The sequence below is a fragment of the Lipotes vexillifer genome, unplaced genomic scaffold (genome assembly GCF_000442215.2).
Source record: "Lipotes vexillifer unplaced genomic scaffold, Lipotes_vexillifer_v1.1 scaffold6, whole genome shotgun sequence".
In the NCBI taxonomy this organism is placed as follows: Eukaryota; Metazoa; Chordata; class Mammalia; order Artiodactyla; family Lipotidae; genus Lipotes; species Lipotes vexillifer.
In genome coordinates this window covers 2,428,030-2,444,119 of record NW_006799037.1, presented here as the reverse complement: position 1 = coordinate 2,444,119, position 16,090 = coordinate 2,428,030, and the positions used below count along the sequence as shown (strand labels likewise).

General features: G+C 35.1%; 1 protein-coding gene across 2 annotated transcripts in view; it reads right to left on the bottom strand.

The window, feature by feature from the left end:
* Positions 1-900: 900 nt before the first annotated feature.
* USP47 (ubiquitin specific peptidase 47) overlaps positions 901-16,090 on the bottom strand; it is a 121,461-nt gene continuing 106,271 nt past the window's right edge. For both annotated transcript variants that reach the window (XM_007471407.1, XM_007471406.1), the window contains 9 exons: positions 14,236-15,013; positions 8,830-9,005; positions 8,387-8,467; positions 6,943-7,058; positions 6,461-6,579; positions 4,097-4,227; positions 2,548-2,595; positions 2,327-2,457; positions 901-1,472 (listed from right to left, as the gene is read on the bottom strand). In XM_007471407.1, the coding sequence (XP_007471469.1) occupies positions 1,298-1,472; positions 2,327-2,457; positions 2,548-2,595; positions 4,097-4,227; positions 6,461-6,579; positions 6,943-7,058; positions 8,387-8,467; positions 8,830-9,005; positions 14,236-15,013 (1,755 nt within the window). In that variant the 3' untranslated portion in view covers positions 901-1,297. The remainder of the gene's footprint in view (positions 1,473-2,326; positions 2,458-2,547; positions 2,596-4,096; positions 4,228-6,460; positions 6,580-6,942; positions 7,059-8,386; positions 8,468-8,829; positions 9,006-14,235; positions 15,014-16,090) is intronic.

Sequence of the window (16,090 nt, the reverse complement as noted above, 5' to 3'; positions counted from 1 at the left end):
GTAAACAGCATCTGGCATGAAAAAGTTTTACCAAAACCTTTTTTTGATTTTTTTATAAATTAGATGGCATTTTCAAAATTTATGGAGAATTATGTTCATTGAATAGTTGTATTTAGCATAGCAAAAACTTGCCGATTCTAATAGACTTTGCAATGAAATCATGTTGACTGCATTAGCCTGTGTCATGACCTGATTTACTAGCAAGTTTATTCAAAACGATGTTGTTTCCCCAAAGTTAAACTACATGTAACTATGTATCAACTCCAAAAATTAAAGTGGGACTTAAAAGGGTTTTAGAAGATTCAAACTTGGAGTAAATCTTCAAAAATAAATGTAAAAAAGGAAAAAAATCGAAGCCGCTGAACAGAAAAACCTCATTAACAAGGGCAAATACAATCGTATGGGACCCAGCACTGAGGAACCCCACTAAGGGTTACATTTACATAAACTGCTATACTTCTCAATGTACACAAATGTACATCATGAATGATATATGAAATGAATAACCATGGGAAATAGCTGAACTGCAATTATGATAACTCAATAGGATCAATTTTATTTACATGCTGAATGAATGAGTGAAATGAATTCTCTATATCCATAACTTAACGTACAATCAGTTATAATTACAGTATTGCAGCAATTCTGAGCTGCCACTTGCTGGGAGTGGTCTAAGGAAACGTTTTGATGATCTAGAATAATGTTCTTAATACTTCGAAAAAAAGAAAACAAAATAAAAACACAACTTCACGATTCTTTCTTTACTGGGTTACGGCTGGTTCTAAGAATTTCTTTCTTCTGCTCCTATTTTTGCTGCTTTCCAAGAGTCAACACACGTTGCATTTACTTCCGAATTGTCAATGAGGTAATGTGTGTATCAGTGAAATAAACAGAAATTCATTCATTCATGGCCTTTGCACAGCTTTTATTATTAAGCTATGAGCATCCTGTTTGAGGCTGGTTTGACTAGCGGCTATGTGCACATCTGTCTGCAAGAAAAGAAGTTTACTCATTCCCCTTTCCCCTTTTCTAGTAGCAGGTTTTGCTTTTTGTTTTTATTTTTTTGCACATCCCTTTTCACTTTACAGTACATTTGACTATAGTGCACAACATGATTCCAAGTCAAAACAGTGGCCCATTGGGCACTGAGCTTCTGATTGGTGAAGGGCAGTCCAATCAGTGCTGGTATCACTGGGTTACCCCTAACCACGTCCGGCTATAATGGCACACTACACAGTAGCAGTGAACCGTCTAATTAAAACCAAAATCCCCCAGGGAAAATGCTACACTAGCAGAGTCAGTCTTGAGTCAGATCTTTATTTGGTGCTCCATCCAGATATATTTTTAGTGCTTTTTCTTTCCGAGGTGAGTACGTTACACGATGTCCCGTCTTCTGGAGTCGACTGCTTTCTTTTTTCATCAGTTCATTTCTTTGCTCATCTGTCAACTCCATTAATTCTTCTGTTTTATCCCTATGTTTAAAATATTAATGACATATTAGACCAGTAGAGCCATCTGTCTCTTTTAATTTATGCTTAAATGCTCTAAAGCTCCTCAGTGAGAAAATGAAATCTGATTATCACCACTGAAGTTAAATAACCTCATATATTAAGATATCCTAGATTTCTAATGTGTTTATTATATTAACATGGCACTCACTTCGAAAAATGGCAAAGAATAATTTCCATGTCACTATTAGTATAATAATGGCTATTTATTCATTTGTTTATTTATTTATTTGTTCATTTATTGAACATCTATTTATAAGAGGCACTAGGCCAGGTTTTTTAAATGCAATAGTTCCTAATTCTCATAAAATCCTGCAAGGTTGAAATCATTGTTGCCATTTTACAGATGAGGACCTAGGTAAATAACAACGCTAAATCTAAACATGTATCTGCCAGCCTCCAATGACTATTCTTTTCCCTCTATATCTGTAATGTCTGATCCGGTAGCCACTAGCCATGTGTGCCTATTGAGATATGTCTGCTCCAAATTGACATGGGAGGCAAGTATAATAAATACACAATATTTTGGAGACTTACTATACAAAAAATAATGTAAAATATCTTGTAAATGATTTTTATATTGTTTACATGTTGTAATGATAATATTTTGGATTTACTGGGTTAGAAATACTTTATTAAAATAGTTTCACCGTTCTACTTTTGAAAATGTGGCTACTAGAAATTTCAGAATGTAATAAATGGCTTGCACTGGTCAGGGCTGCTCTATATCATAACAATCGTAAAGCTATTTATGAAAAACAAGATGAACAACAAAAATGTGTGATCACTAGAAATAACCAAAACATTGTGAATGTTACCTATAAAATATGACTGCACCATCATCACAGATATAAAGAGGCCAGACATTCAGGGTAGAAACTTTAGGATTCCAGTCCAAATCCTGATGAATATCAAGGACAGAAATATCACAGGGAAAAGTTCCTCTACCCTAAGGAGAAAAGAATGAATGAATAAATGACACCATTAGCCACGTTTATTGAGCCCTGGTACCCAGATTTAAACATTCTCAGGGCCTTACCTTGGCAAATTCAATATCTTCTAAAGGAATTCCACTGATTTCACAAAGCTGTAAAGGAAACATTTTACATGAGTTCATCTAAAAAGTAAATTTGCTGAGAAGTTATTTTCCTTTAACCTCATAAGCACAGACATAGCTTGATTTTTTGTTCAAAGAAGTAACATGTTTGATAAAAATTTTTTAAAAAGCAGGAAGTGGAATTCTCTCCTCTGTCCACCTGCAAACACCATGTCTCAGAAATATCAATTTAGTATATTCCTTCCAGACCTTTCCTATGCATATATAAACTATATACACACATTTATAAATACATTTCATAAATACAGTTTTATATATCTATATAATAACTTTATATAGTCTCTATATAAGAATAGGATACCGAGTAACCTCATTCTCTTCAATAGTTGAAAAATATACCATTGTATTTCCTATTGATGGACACTGAGCGTGTTTTTAGGTTTTCCCAGTTACAATGCTATAATATGTATCTCCATAAATATCTCTTTGCATATTTCTGCAAATATTTCTTAGATGTAGAATTGCACATCTGAAATGTTGATAAACAATGCCAAGCTGAACCCTGAAAAAAATGTAACAATTTAACCACTTATCAAAGGTGTATGATGTTGCGTTTTCCCCAAACCATGATGACTCTAGGTATTTTTTTATATTCTAAATCTTCACCAATTTAAGAGGTAAAAAGTGCTGTTATTATTTTAACTTGTATTTCTTCTTCTATGAATTGCCTATTCATGTTCTTTATTTTAAAATTAGATTGTCCAGATTATTAATTTGTAGCTCCTTTTAAATTTGGACACCATGTTTCACATATGTTTCAAATATTTTTCCATTGTTTTTTAGTTTTATGGGTTGCTTTAAAAATATTTTTTTGGCAGTTGGGGGGTACTGTGCAGAAGATTTAAACTTTTATGTTGTCTATCTTTTCTTTTTTGGCTTTTGGTATTATACTTACAAATATTTTTCCCTCTCTGGGATTATAAAAATATTCTCAATATTTTCACCTAGAACATTTATCATTTTATTATATTTTAAAATATAAATTTAACTTATTTAGAATTTATTTTTGTGTTTGGTGTGAAATATGGAAATAAATTTTTCCCCAAACTGCCAACTGTCCTAGTACCACTTATGAATAATTCACCCTTTCTCCAGAGATCCTTAGAATTCCCACCTTTGAAATGAAAAATGCAGAGGACATCTTCATCTGGGTTCTCTACTCGATTCTACCTCCTTTGGGTTTTAAGCATATACAGCAATTTACTCTAGTGCCTCTAACTAATCCTAACTACTTAAGGCAAAGTTGGTCCAAGTGACAGAAAGTGGTGGTTCACTTCTGGATGGCCAGAAGCCAAGGTAATTTTTCAAAGCATCAGCAGCCCTAAGAAACAAGAGTAGTGTGGCACGAGGTGTGACAGAGACAAAGAAAGAGAGGTTGCTGCATCAGTGTCTGGCACTCACTTCCTAGGGTGTCTCTTATGCACCACAGAGAAAAACGTATGTTAGTTCATTTCCTTTAAAATAAACTTACCTTCTCTCGCAACTCATCAACACTACTGCTTTCCAACACAACCTCCTGGAAGGGATCCAACTTCATCTCTGAAGGCCTCCACCGTCTTGACAAAACTGCAAGTTGTGACATGGATTTCATCTTCTCTGCCCCTAATATGCAAGATTAGGCCATCATTCCATTTACTCTAATGATTCATAATTTGCCTTTTCTTGTACTGCCTGACTAAACAAAAAGATTTACTTCAAGTGTTATTCTTAAAAAGTGGGCATGGGGACCTCCCTGGTGGTCCAGCGGTTGAGACTCTGTGCTCCCAAAGAAGGGGGCCCAGGTTCAATCCCTGGTCAGGGAACTAGATCCCACATGCTGCAACTAAAGATCCTGCACGCTGCAACTAAGACCCGGCGCAGCCAAATAAATAAATAAATATAAAAGAGAAAAAGTGGGCATAAAAGAAACCAATTATCCCAAGGATTTTTTGAGAATAAAATATTTATTCTCTTCCCCCAAGTCTCAGAAGATAATCGCTAACCCCTGCAAGCTCTCGTTCCACCAGTACTCCTAATTCCACTCCCTCGTGACTCCTGCTGGACACTGCTCGACCAATTACTCTCTTCTTTGCATCTATGATCTCTGTTCCTCTGTTGGCTTCTACCCCACAATCTAAAATCATAATCAAATAGCTTTAAGTTTACCTTCTTTTTTCACTCAAGCTATCATTAATCCTTCTCTTTTCATTTACTCCCAAACTTACTGATTCTTCAAAACCCAGCTCAGCTGTCACCTTTCTCTTTGATGTACACAAGAGCCAACTGTACTGATTTGGTCCTTAACGCCTATCATTTTGGAATTACAGGTTTGTAGTTCTGGCTCTCCCATACACTGTGCATCTGGGGGGGCAATCACTGGTCTTTATTCATTTTTATAGCATCAAGGATCAGCAATGTCTGGCAAATTACAGGTCAATAAATGTTTCTTAGATTTAATCACATGACATATCTTACTCAAGTATTTCGATGCTAAAATATATACTGAAATGATACTGATGTAAGGACCTACCATCCAGAGACATGTTCTGGCTAGTATGTTACTCCGTCCTAACAAGGGTGACGTCTATGTCCTTCATCTCTTCTTGGCCTACCCAGACACAGTGATTACTCTCAGGCCCCAGATACTCAGAGAAGGAATTACAATCTGGAGCACTTGCTTACAAATCATGGTAGATGGCGTCCTGGTTATTCCTTGTCTCTCCACTTAACTTGTCACTTAATCAGAATTCAAACATTGAAATTTAAACCAAATTAGACCTGAAATAGGTGAGGTGTTAGTATTATTGAACCCTCTGAAAGCTATCATAATCTTACATAAAAATATCCACAACTTATGATATTTTAATTTCTATGGAAAAAGAAAAGGAAAATCAAAAACTTTCTAAGCAATAGCAAAGTCACAAAAGAATATAGAACTAGTTGTTTCCCTTGATATCTCCCAAAAGCCAACTTTTCCCCCACTAACTCTTCCAAAAAACATTAGATTAAAACATACCAATGTTGATAATTAAAACCAGGAGGTGTGACAAACAGAACTGCTCTTCTAAGGTCACTGTTACACTGTTATGGGTTGAATTATGTCCCCCACCAAAAGACATGTTGAAGTCCTGAACTTCAGTACCTCAGAATGTGACCTTATTTGGAAATAGGGTCGTTACAATGGTAATCAAGTTAAAATGAGGTCATTAAAGTGGGTACTAATCCAATATGACTAGGGTCCTTATAATATGGGAAACCAGGACATAGATAGGAAAGCACACACGGAGAACATGATGTGAAGATGAAGGCAGAGATCAGGAGGATGCATCTATAAGCCAAGGAACACCAAAGACTGCCAACAAACCACCAGAAGCTAGGAGAGAGGCATGGAGCAAATTCTCCCTCACAGCCCACAGAAGGAACCAACCCTGACAACACCTTGATCTCAGACTTCTAGCCTCCGAAACTGTGAGAAAATAAATTTCTGTTGTTTAAGCCACCCAGTTTGTAGTACTTTGTACCAGCCTAGAAAACTAATATTGTCACTGTTCTCAAAATCTCTGAAAAATCATTAATACCACAGCCTCAAAACAAGTCACAATGAAAAAAGAGACTAAATAACAAACATGGCTAAGAAACTTTTACCTTCTGTAAAAGGTACTAAAAATACAACTTTGAAATTGCAACTTCCCTGAAAGGAAGAATTCATATTCTTAAAATTAGAGAAAAGAAGAAATATTTAAAAGGCAAACGGTGCCCAGAGAAGAGACAGAAGAAACTCATTATTTGAAAAAATGATAACTTCGATTATTTCTAGAGAATTCCTGATATTTCTCCACAAAAATATTGATAATACCATCAAGAACTTCAAGGAAAACCTCCCAGTTGCTGGAAATATTAATATCTTCTTCATAAATATGATAATCCAAAAAGACAGTGCCAGGATTCTTCCATGTTTTTTTCCTTAGACGAAACCTACAAATGTGATAAGACATTTTAAACTATTATACTTTGAAATTCTTAACTTGAAAAAAAATGACATGAATCTGACACATCAAACAAAAATGAACTATGTTCAAACACAAAAGTCAAATGGTTATTCATTAAAATTTTGGGAAAATATAATGAAAAGCTCTTAAGACATCAAATTTAGTATCCTACAGATGAAGTTCAAACAAATGCTAATACTTTTGCTTAGTTCTATTAATCTGCAGTACTAAAATTCTGAATGGTACAGGAATTTAAAATTCTTCTAGTTTTAGAAAATTATACCAATCCATATCAATTGACCACACTGTCTTTCTTCAAATTGCTGATGACACTGTAATTTTACTTTACCTGTCAATACTGAGCTCTAAACCACATTGCTCCCTGAGCTGAGGAATTAACTCCTCTTTTGATTGCCGTACAGTCATTCCTTTAGCAAACACAGCATCTAGCAGAAACTTGCACGGCTAGGAATATAAACATAAACAATTAGACCCTGAATTACACATTAAAATAAGGATCAACAAGACATTTTATTTGCACTTTATAGTGTGACAATTACTGGACTGGGTTTAGGAGTCTATCTTCCTAGGTTTAAATCTTGGCTCCACTACTTACTAAAACTCTGCTATCTTGAGCAAGCTTACTTAACATTTCTGTGCCTCAGTTTTCTCATCTTTAAACCGGAGCCAGTGTCTTCCTCACAGAGTCATTGTGGAGATTAAATATGATAATACATTCATATTTCTCTTCTTGTAATACAATGACCATAATTTTGAAAGTAAAAAGAATCACCTTTATAGAGTAAAATGAGAGAAATGAATACTAATTCTCCAAATACATTCACTGACTGTCTCAAAAGAGATACAGTATTCACAAACCCCAAATTCAGAAGAAAGATGTAAGTCAAAATGAGTGTAATGGATCACATATAAGAGATATGACTGATGCCTAATAAAATATTTGTTGAACAAATGAAGGCATTTTATGAAAACATTATCCCCTTATTTGCTGTTTTTCACATTTGTCTAGGTCTTCACTGAGATGTTATAAATGTCTTAAAAGTAGTGTCTTTGCCTTATTCTTCTGGGTATTCACCACAATCTTACATATCACAGGAACTAAGATATTTTATTACTCCCCGAAAAACATAGCTGGTTTAGAGCCTTAATCCACCATTTACAGGTTATATGACCTTGGGCAAGTTACTTCTCTGTGCCTCGGTTTCTTAATCTATAAAATGGGAATAATAGTACTTTTATAATAGAGTTAATTGATGAGGATTAAAAGGGTTAATATTTGTAAGCACTTAAGAGCACAAAGAGACACTATATATAATGCTAAATACTAAAAATGATTCTCTGAACACAAAAAGTAGTCAACTTCTGTAGCATTTTACAATCATTCCCAGAAGCACAAACAAACCCCCTTTTAAAAGCAGAAAATGTTTGCCCCTCCAGCATTTGTAGCAATACTTTAGACCAGGGGGATGACAAAAATGGCCTGAGGGCCACATTCATCTGGTGCCTGTTTTTGTAAGTGAAATTTTATTGGAACATAGCCACCCCCATTGGCTTATGTATTGTCTGTGTCTGCTTCTGTACTACATTGGCAGAACTGAGTAGTTGCAACAGAGGTAGTATGGCCTGTACAACTGAAATATTTCCTAAAAAATGTCTGCCATCCCCTTCTTTAGAGAGATAAAAAGAAATGTCTAGTAATCAAACCTGTGCACTGTATGTTTTTAATAACTATCAAAAGTTACCTTACATTGCTTGTTAAGTATATTACTTACCTCTTGTTCATTGACTAGAAGCTGGTAAACTTTAACTCTGTATTCTCCTTTTTTAAGTGCTCTCCCCAGTCTAATTGTAATCTACAAATTAAAAACAGTTTTTTTTAGATGTATGGTCTCAGCAGAATAAACTACCCATTTTCATCTCAACTGTTTAGTATTTTTCTCCCAATTCTCTAGATTCTGGGCTGTTTGAAAACAGGTATATCTTTTACCTCTGATTCCCCAGTGCCTAGAATACTAACTGGCACACAGTTAACGTTTAACAACTGTTTGTTAGATGAATGGAGAAAACAACAACAAAAAAGCCAAATAACCACTAAACCTCAGGGACAAATTATCCTTTTAGGGTATCCATTTCACCTTACTTGGAAGTACTGCAAGATGTTCTCAAATCTATCATTTAAAACAGACTCTAATTATTCACAATTATTTTAATCAACCTTATTGTCATCTGAAAATGATGAAAGTGTCTCATTCAGCCGGACGCTCTCAAACTCTTGATTGCTGGCGTACACGCGAAAGACCTTGAAGTGAGAGGACAAAACTCCAACAAAGGGCTCTAAATGTTGTTTGAAAGCAGCCAGAGTAATTCTTTTATCAACATGCACCATCAACCCTAAGCACACACACACACAAAAAACAAAAAAAATGTAAAAGAAACCTTAGAGTATAAATAAAGCAGATCATATACTTTTTATTATACTGTAAGCAGGAAAAAGTACCTTTTCAGTTATTTGACTTTTAGCTAATATACATTTAATGGACAAAAATGTGGACACTGAGCATATGCTAGGGATAATCTGACAGCTTTAAATGTTCTGAGATATTTAAGTGCTTATTTGCTTATTTATTTTGGCTGCTGAATTAAAAACCAAACTTATAGGAACTCTTCAAATACATACATTTCTAGATCTACACAGCAGTAGTGTGGGCTCTGACTGGGTCCCACCCCTACCTCTTCTGCTTCCTTACTAGCTGTGAGACACAGAGCAAGCCACCAGCCTCCGTACCTGCATTTTGTCATTTGAAAAATGGAGCTAATAACAGTACCTACCTCATAGTATCTCACTATAAATTCAATGAGGTAATATGTTTATAGAATAGTTTCTCATATATATATATATATATATAAATCGCCTCAAAAATTGTTAGTAAATCTAGTTCTGGGATTTCTACTAGAGAAAAATGTCAAGACTAGCATATGAAGATGTCTGTTTTATCATGTGGTTGGTTGGACTGCAACAGAAATATCTAAATGGGTCAGAAACTCCCACCTCCTCCAAGCTTCAGTTTAAGCTCTGTTGGCATTATAATAGTATTATCTTTGATGGGCTTTTTTTCTAATGCTTATTATTTTAATCTTTTGTCTTTTATTTTATAAGCCACTCATGAGGATACTTCTGGAATATATTTCTATTTACTCTGGTCTTCATATTCTAGTAAAGAGCAAAAACGTGACTCATTTATCTTTCTCTTGTAACAAAGCAGTACAGAATGCAAGAGCTGCCATGCAGCCTCAGGCCCATGGTCTCTTTGCAGCCCTAAGGCTCTCTCTAGGGCAGACCTCAGTTTTCTGTGAAATTTACATGAAAGGTTAAGGATAAAACCCTAAAACATTCCTGATTTCCATTCTCAGGTCATCCCAACTCAGGTTGATGAATTTTTCTAAATGGATTTTTCAAATAATGTCTATTTACTATTTTCCTGGTTATAAAATACTGGTTCACTAGGGAAAATGTGACAAGTATGAATTAGCAGAAAACACAGATAAGGTGATGAACTTTATTTACTGTATATATCTTTTGAGGCAGCATTTCTTTTAATTTGTTTAAAATGTCAGTTTCTAAGCTTTAAGGAATGCCCCTAAATGTTAAAATCTAGCTTTTGGCAAACAAGACTCTATTATCCAGAGAGGGACTAAATTTCTTGAGAGAAGGGTGTAATGTAAAAATTTCTTGATTAGAAATGAGAAGCCTATGGTTGGATTTCAGTTTTGCCACTTCAGTCTGATAAATGGCTGAAGGTAGGTCATCCAATCTTTCTGAGCCTCCGTTTTCTCATAGGATTATTACGCCAGTCTCATTGATTGTTGTTCAACAAATATAGTAAATTCTAAGGCATTACTCAAATAAAAGCTATCACTGCCATTTTGGTTTCTCTCATAACTCCTAGTAATGTTGTATCACAGGAAGACATGAATGTTTGTTGGTTACTGATATAGTCCAATAACCGGTGATTAGGACCAAGTGTTCTAGAGTTACATGGCCTGGCTGGAATGAAGTCCTGGTTCCTCCTCACAAATTAGATTTGTGACTTTGACCTAAGTTCTCTGTACTTCAATTACCTCTATTATTAAATGAAGATAACAGTATTTATATCTCACAATGTGTTTTGGGGTCAATACATGTAAAATGCTTAACATAGCACTGACAAAGTGTTAGCTTAATTGATGAGCTATAATTATTTGGTAGTTTTACAGAATACCATCATATCATTTTTCCTATCTACCCCTTCATATAGAAAAGTTCAGTCTCTTCACAGTGCAACCTCAAAATAGCCTCAAAGGCTTTTCTTTTTTCTTTCTTTTCTTTTATGTATTTCTTGAAAGAGGTGGTAGCCAAAATTGTACAAAGAAATTTCAGTGCAAATACACTACGATTTTTATTACCTTGGCCTTCCTGTTTATACCCCAGTGCTTGAAGACTACAACTAGGTCACACTGGGACAGTATTTTCAAAGACAGGTTCTATACTCCCTGAAACAATTCCTGGATTATAATGAATCACTTAAAGACCATCATTTTAAGTGCTGTTTGGTAATTACCTAAATGAGTTGTCTAGACGGTGCATGGTATACCACTCTTCAGATATCAAATTCTTCATTTACCTATTCTACCTTGCCATTTCATCACTCTGAAGAACTTGTATTATTACGTATCATCCATGTTTCCCAGGCACCTACTTTCAGATCCCTGCGGAACTGTGACGAAGCAGTCTTACTAGAGACTCCTTAAACACTAGGCTGCTGGCTATCATCCCCACTCCCTTTTCCCTAAGCCAGTTTTTTAAACATGAAAAGGCATTTTCCAGGGTTTTCACTTTTTCTTTTCAAACAAACCTTCTGTATGGCTTCTGAAAGCCTAAATAATTTGTAGAAAATGGTTTCTCTTCATCACCTTTTTTTTAAGTTTTTTTTTTTTAAGTTTCTTTGAAGTAAGCTTCAGGCAAGATATAAACTAGAAATTCTGAATTACATAATCTCAGAAGGATGGAAGAGATCTGTCAGTTTGGGCATTTGGACAAACAACAACAAAAACATATCAACATTGGTGAGATTTAAAATAATAAAAGAATTCATAAAATATAAGACTAAAACCAGCCAGAGAATTAGCAGGACAAGCAGGTTCAAGATACAAAATCTTGAATACTATTTCAATGAATGCTAGTAAATTAGCCCACAATGGATTTCTAAAAAGGTTAAAATGGCCAGCAATCTCCTTTGCAAAGATTTCATTAAGCATTCTAAGATGGAAATGGGACCCTTTAGACTATGATTCTAAATATTCCCACTGAATCCTTCCTACCGTTGAAACTCTCATGCAGTCTAATTTTCAGCACATCTTTCAAAAACAAACTCCTTGAAAGAAATTTCTAACCTTTTTCCAAAGAGAAGCTACTTTTAATTTCTGCAATGTCCTTGAAGGGTTGAGGATGGTAAGAAAGCAGAGTAGGTACTAGCTATTTTTCCTGTACTATGACGTGAGGTAAGTAACAGTGGTAGCAGTGAGGAGGTGGAGGTATGAGTGCTAGGCTTACAACCAGAATACCTGAATCTGATCCCAGCAGTGTGACCAACTAACTGTGTGACCTCAGGCAAATTATTTAACTTGTTTGAGCCAGTTTCTTCATCAGTGAAAAGTGTCTAACAATATCAATTTCACACAGCTGTTGAGAACTAAATGAGATAACATGTTAATAAGAGTTATAAGAAAAAAACTCCATAGAAATTTAAATGAAGCATTACTATAATAGAGCTTCTCTATCTCCATTTTAACTCACTAATCCACATTTTTGCACTTGAGTTTCTGCAAGATATAGGTATGGATGTCAAATAATTACATTGTTATTTGGACCTAATTAATTAAAAACACAAATTTATGTATTTTTACTACTGATTTCATGATTTCTGCCACTTCCTTTTTTTTTTTTTTTTTTTTTGTGGTACGCGGGCCTCTCACTGTTGTGGCCTCTCACTGTTGTGGCCTCTCCTGTTGCAGAGCACAGGCTCCGGACGCACATCGGCAGGCGGACTCTCAACCACTGCGCCACCAGGGAAGCCCTGCCACTTCCTTTTAAAAGATCTAATTTTGGGGGCTTCCCTGGTGGTGCAGTGGTTGGGAGTCTGCCTGCCGATGCAGGGGACGCGGGTTCGTGCCCCGGTCCGGGAACATCCCACATGCCGCGGAGCGGCTGGGTCCGTGAGCCGTGGCCGCTGAGCCTGCGCGCCCGGAGCCTGTGCTCCGCAGCGGGAGAGGCCACGGCAGCGAGAGGCCTGCATACCGCAAAAAAGAAAAAAAAAAAAAGATCTAATTTTGAGACTACAAGTATCATAGCATTTAACTAATACAGTGGTTGTTTGTGCACCTTCTCTCCACAAGATGAAGTATAAGGCTGCATCTTAGTCATCCTTACTTCTGACAAATACATATGGCCTGGCACCTGGCATGTATTCAGGAAATAATAATTGTGTGGGTGTATAAATGGATTGATGAAGAGTGGGACTCTCTTCCAAAAGTAACAGGAGCAAATGCATTCAGTTAGACGCCTTAACCCCTAGTAATAGTTCCACTATTTACTAGATATGTATGTATTTTGGGGAAAGTAATTCACCCTCTATGAGTTTCAGTTTTCTTATTAGTCAAATGAGGATATCATTGTTTGCTTTATTAATTTCATAAAAGCTTCAAGTGAGAACAAAAAAGTGTTTTGAAAACTAAAATATAAAAATATAAGGAGTAATATTAATATTTGCCTTTCAGACTAATGCAAAGTATTTATAGGTTTTCAGCTATTTCCCTTTTATACTTGAAGAAAGATTTTGTATCTTGAACCTGCTTGTCCTGCTAATTCTCTGGCTGGTTTTAGTCTGATATTTTATGTATTCTTTTATTACTTTAAATCTCACCAATGTTGATATGTTTTTATTGTTTGTCTAAATGCCCAAACTGACAGATCTCTTCCATACTTCTGAGATTATATAATTCAGAATTTCTAGTTTATATCTTGCCTGAAGCTTCCTTCAAAGAAACTTGAAAAAAAAAAAAAGAAGGCCCTTTCCTTTCTCTGACTTTTCTGGTTGTGTACTTTTTACGGGGTGTAGGAAGGGTGCAGTTTGGATTAGGTGATGGAGGAAAGGGAAGGAATGCGCAAATTAAAAATTTTTCTAGGCACTGAATATAAAATTTTCTAAAGTGGCCTTTTTTTGGTATATTATTTACTATTTAAACTAATTCTTTCTTTATTTTTTTACTTAGTACTGTTATCATACTTCTTTCCTTTTAAAAAAATACTTAATTCTTTTCCTTCTTTCCTTTTTTTTAAAATCATCTCACAAAAGTTGTGACATCATTACCATCACAGGCCTAATGCACAGGTCTAAGGACACCGTTTACTATAACTGCATCAAAACTGAAAGCAAAGGAGAGAGAGGATAATCTTATAACCCAGGAAGCTACAGGTAATCTTAGGACAAAGCATCTCTTAGCTGATTCTTAACTAAAAATTTAAATAAACTGATAAAAAAAATTAAGGCTGTTTCAAGGAGCCTTTTCCTTTTTAAGTACATACATTTATGTCCTTCCCCAGAACTTTCATCTGCAGCATAGGGTTCTGCTTTGAAATACATGTACTGTATTTCTCCCCTACTCTTGCCACTCTCATCATATTCACTGTCCGTTCCGGAGTCTTCTTCTGCTGTATCCCATGTCTCCTTTTTCCCTTCATTCGCTTTAGTTCTTCTACTACTCGTGATGCTATGAGAGTCAAGTCCATTAGCCAAAGGGATTTGAGCATTATCTGCATTGCACAAAGTATCACTGCTATGACTTGAGCTAAGAATATCACTGTCCACTGAACTTGTACTCCTGTCATTATTCACATCTGAATCTGATCGTTCTTCAGACTGAAAATTTTCAGGATCGGAAGTCTGAATATGCTGTTCAAGTTCTCTATTATCCACTGAGGCTGAAGAGTCCCTCTCATTGAGAGGTGATTCAATGTTTTCAAAGTCACTTGTCTCAGTACTTTTGCTGCTGTCCCCATTATCTCCCTCCTGCTGCTGTTGCAGTGACAAGCTTTTGAGTTTTTCAGTGCTTTCTTCTAGAATAGCTTCCACAGACTTTAGACCCCCTGCAGGTTCTTTGACTCTTTCACAGTCATCATCCACATTACCAGAGTCACCCCCAGCTTTCTGGTATGCTGTCCTTTTGGAATAAGATCCTGGAGATTGTTCAGGTAACAAAACAAATAATCTGATTGTATTTGCATGCCGATCCAGGAGTTTCCATAAATGAGAGTCTGTAAAGGCCATCTGGTAATCCAAAGTCTCAGAACTTTCAACGAACACCTGAACAGTAAGTCAAAGAGTTATATTACATCATTAATTTTGGTGACATTCTCATTCATTATAAGAATAATATCGCATCAATATAAGACAGTGCACAATAAATTATAAAAGTTGAGATGATAATGTTTCTAAAGGACATGCCCACTGTTTTTGGAGACTAAATAAAATAAATATTATGTTCATATGTCTTTGTAATTAGCCATAAAACTGCTAAACAAATATCTTGTTTATCAGAAAATGTATGAAAACATCTTGGGAATGCAACACCAAAATCCAGGTTATATAAAAAATTAATGGACAAATGACTTGATTCTAGAGCAAATTAATTGCAAGGAAACAAACATGTAAAGAAATCTTTAGATTAAAATAAACTTCAGAGATATTATGGACTTTATTTAGATCCTGATTTGAATAAACAAATCTTATTGAAAAAAATTTTTTTAAAGATAATCAGGGAAATTTGAATATTGACTAGGTATTGGTTGATATTAAGGCATTTCTATTAGTTTTTTAGGTGTAATAATATAATTGTGGTTATGTTTTTAAAAAGAGTTCTCAACTTTTAGAAATATACATTCATATTGCTTGTAGATGAAATGATATGATACTGGGAATGTTTTTCAAATAATCTGGGGGAAGTAGTTAGTTAAATAAAATATACATGAACAAGACTTGATAATTATAGAAGCTGGGTGATAAGTACATAAGGGTTCATTACACTATTCATGCACTTCTGCATATGTTTGAAATTTTCCTCAATAAATTAAAAAAATGAAATGCATATACATAAATCAGGCAATTATGAGTAGTATTTTGAATTTTGCATAAAAAGATTATTATTCAATAAATGTTATAAATCAGGACTATCAGCTAACCATTTAAAGAAAAAAATAAAGTTAGATCCCTCCCACTCCTTACCCTAAAACAGTATTAGGGTGGATTGGTGATTTTAATGTTACACACAAACACCACACAGAAGTACTGGAAGAAACTAGGGGTGAATAAAAATTACACATCAGAATGAATAAAACAATACTAAAAAAAAAAAAAAAAAAAAAAAAAGAAAAAAAAAAAAAA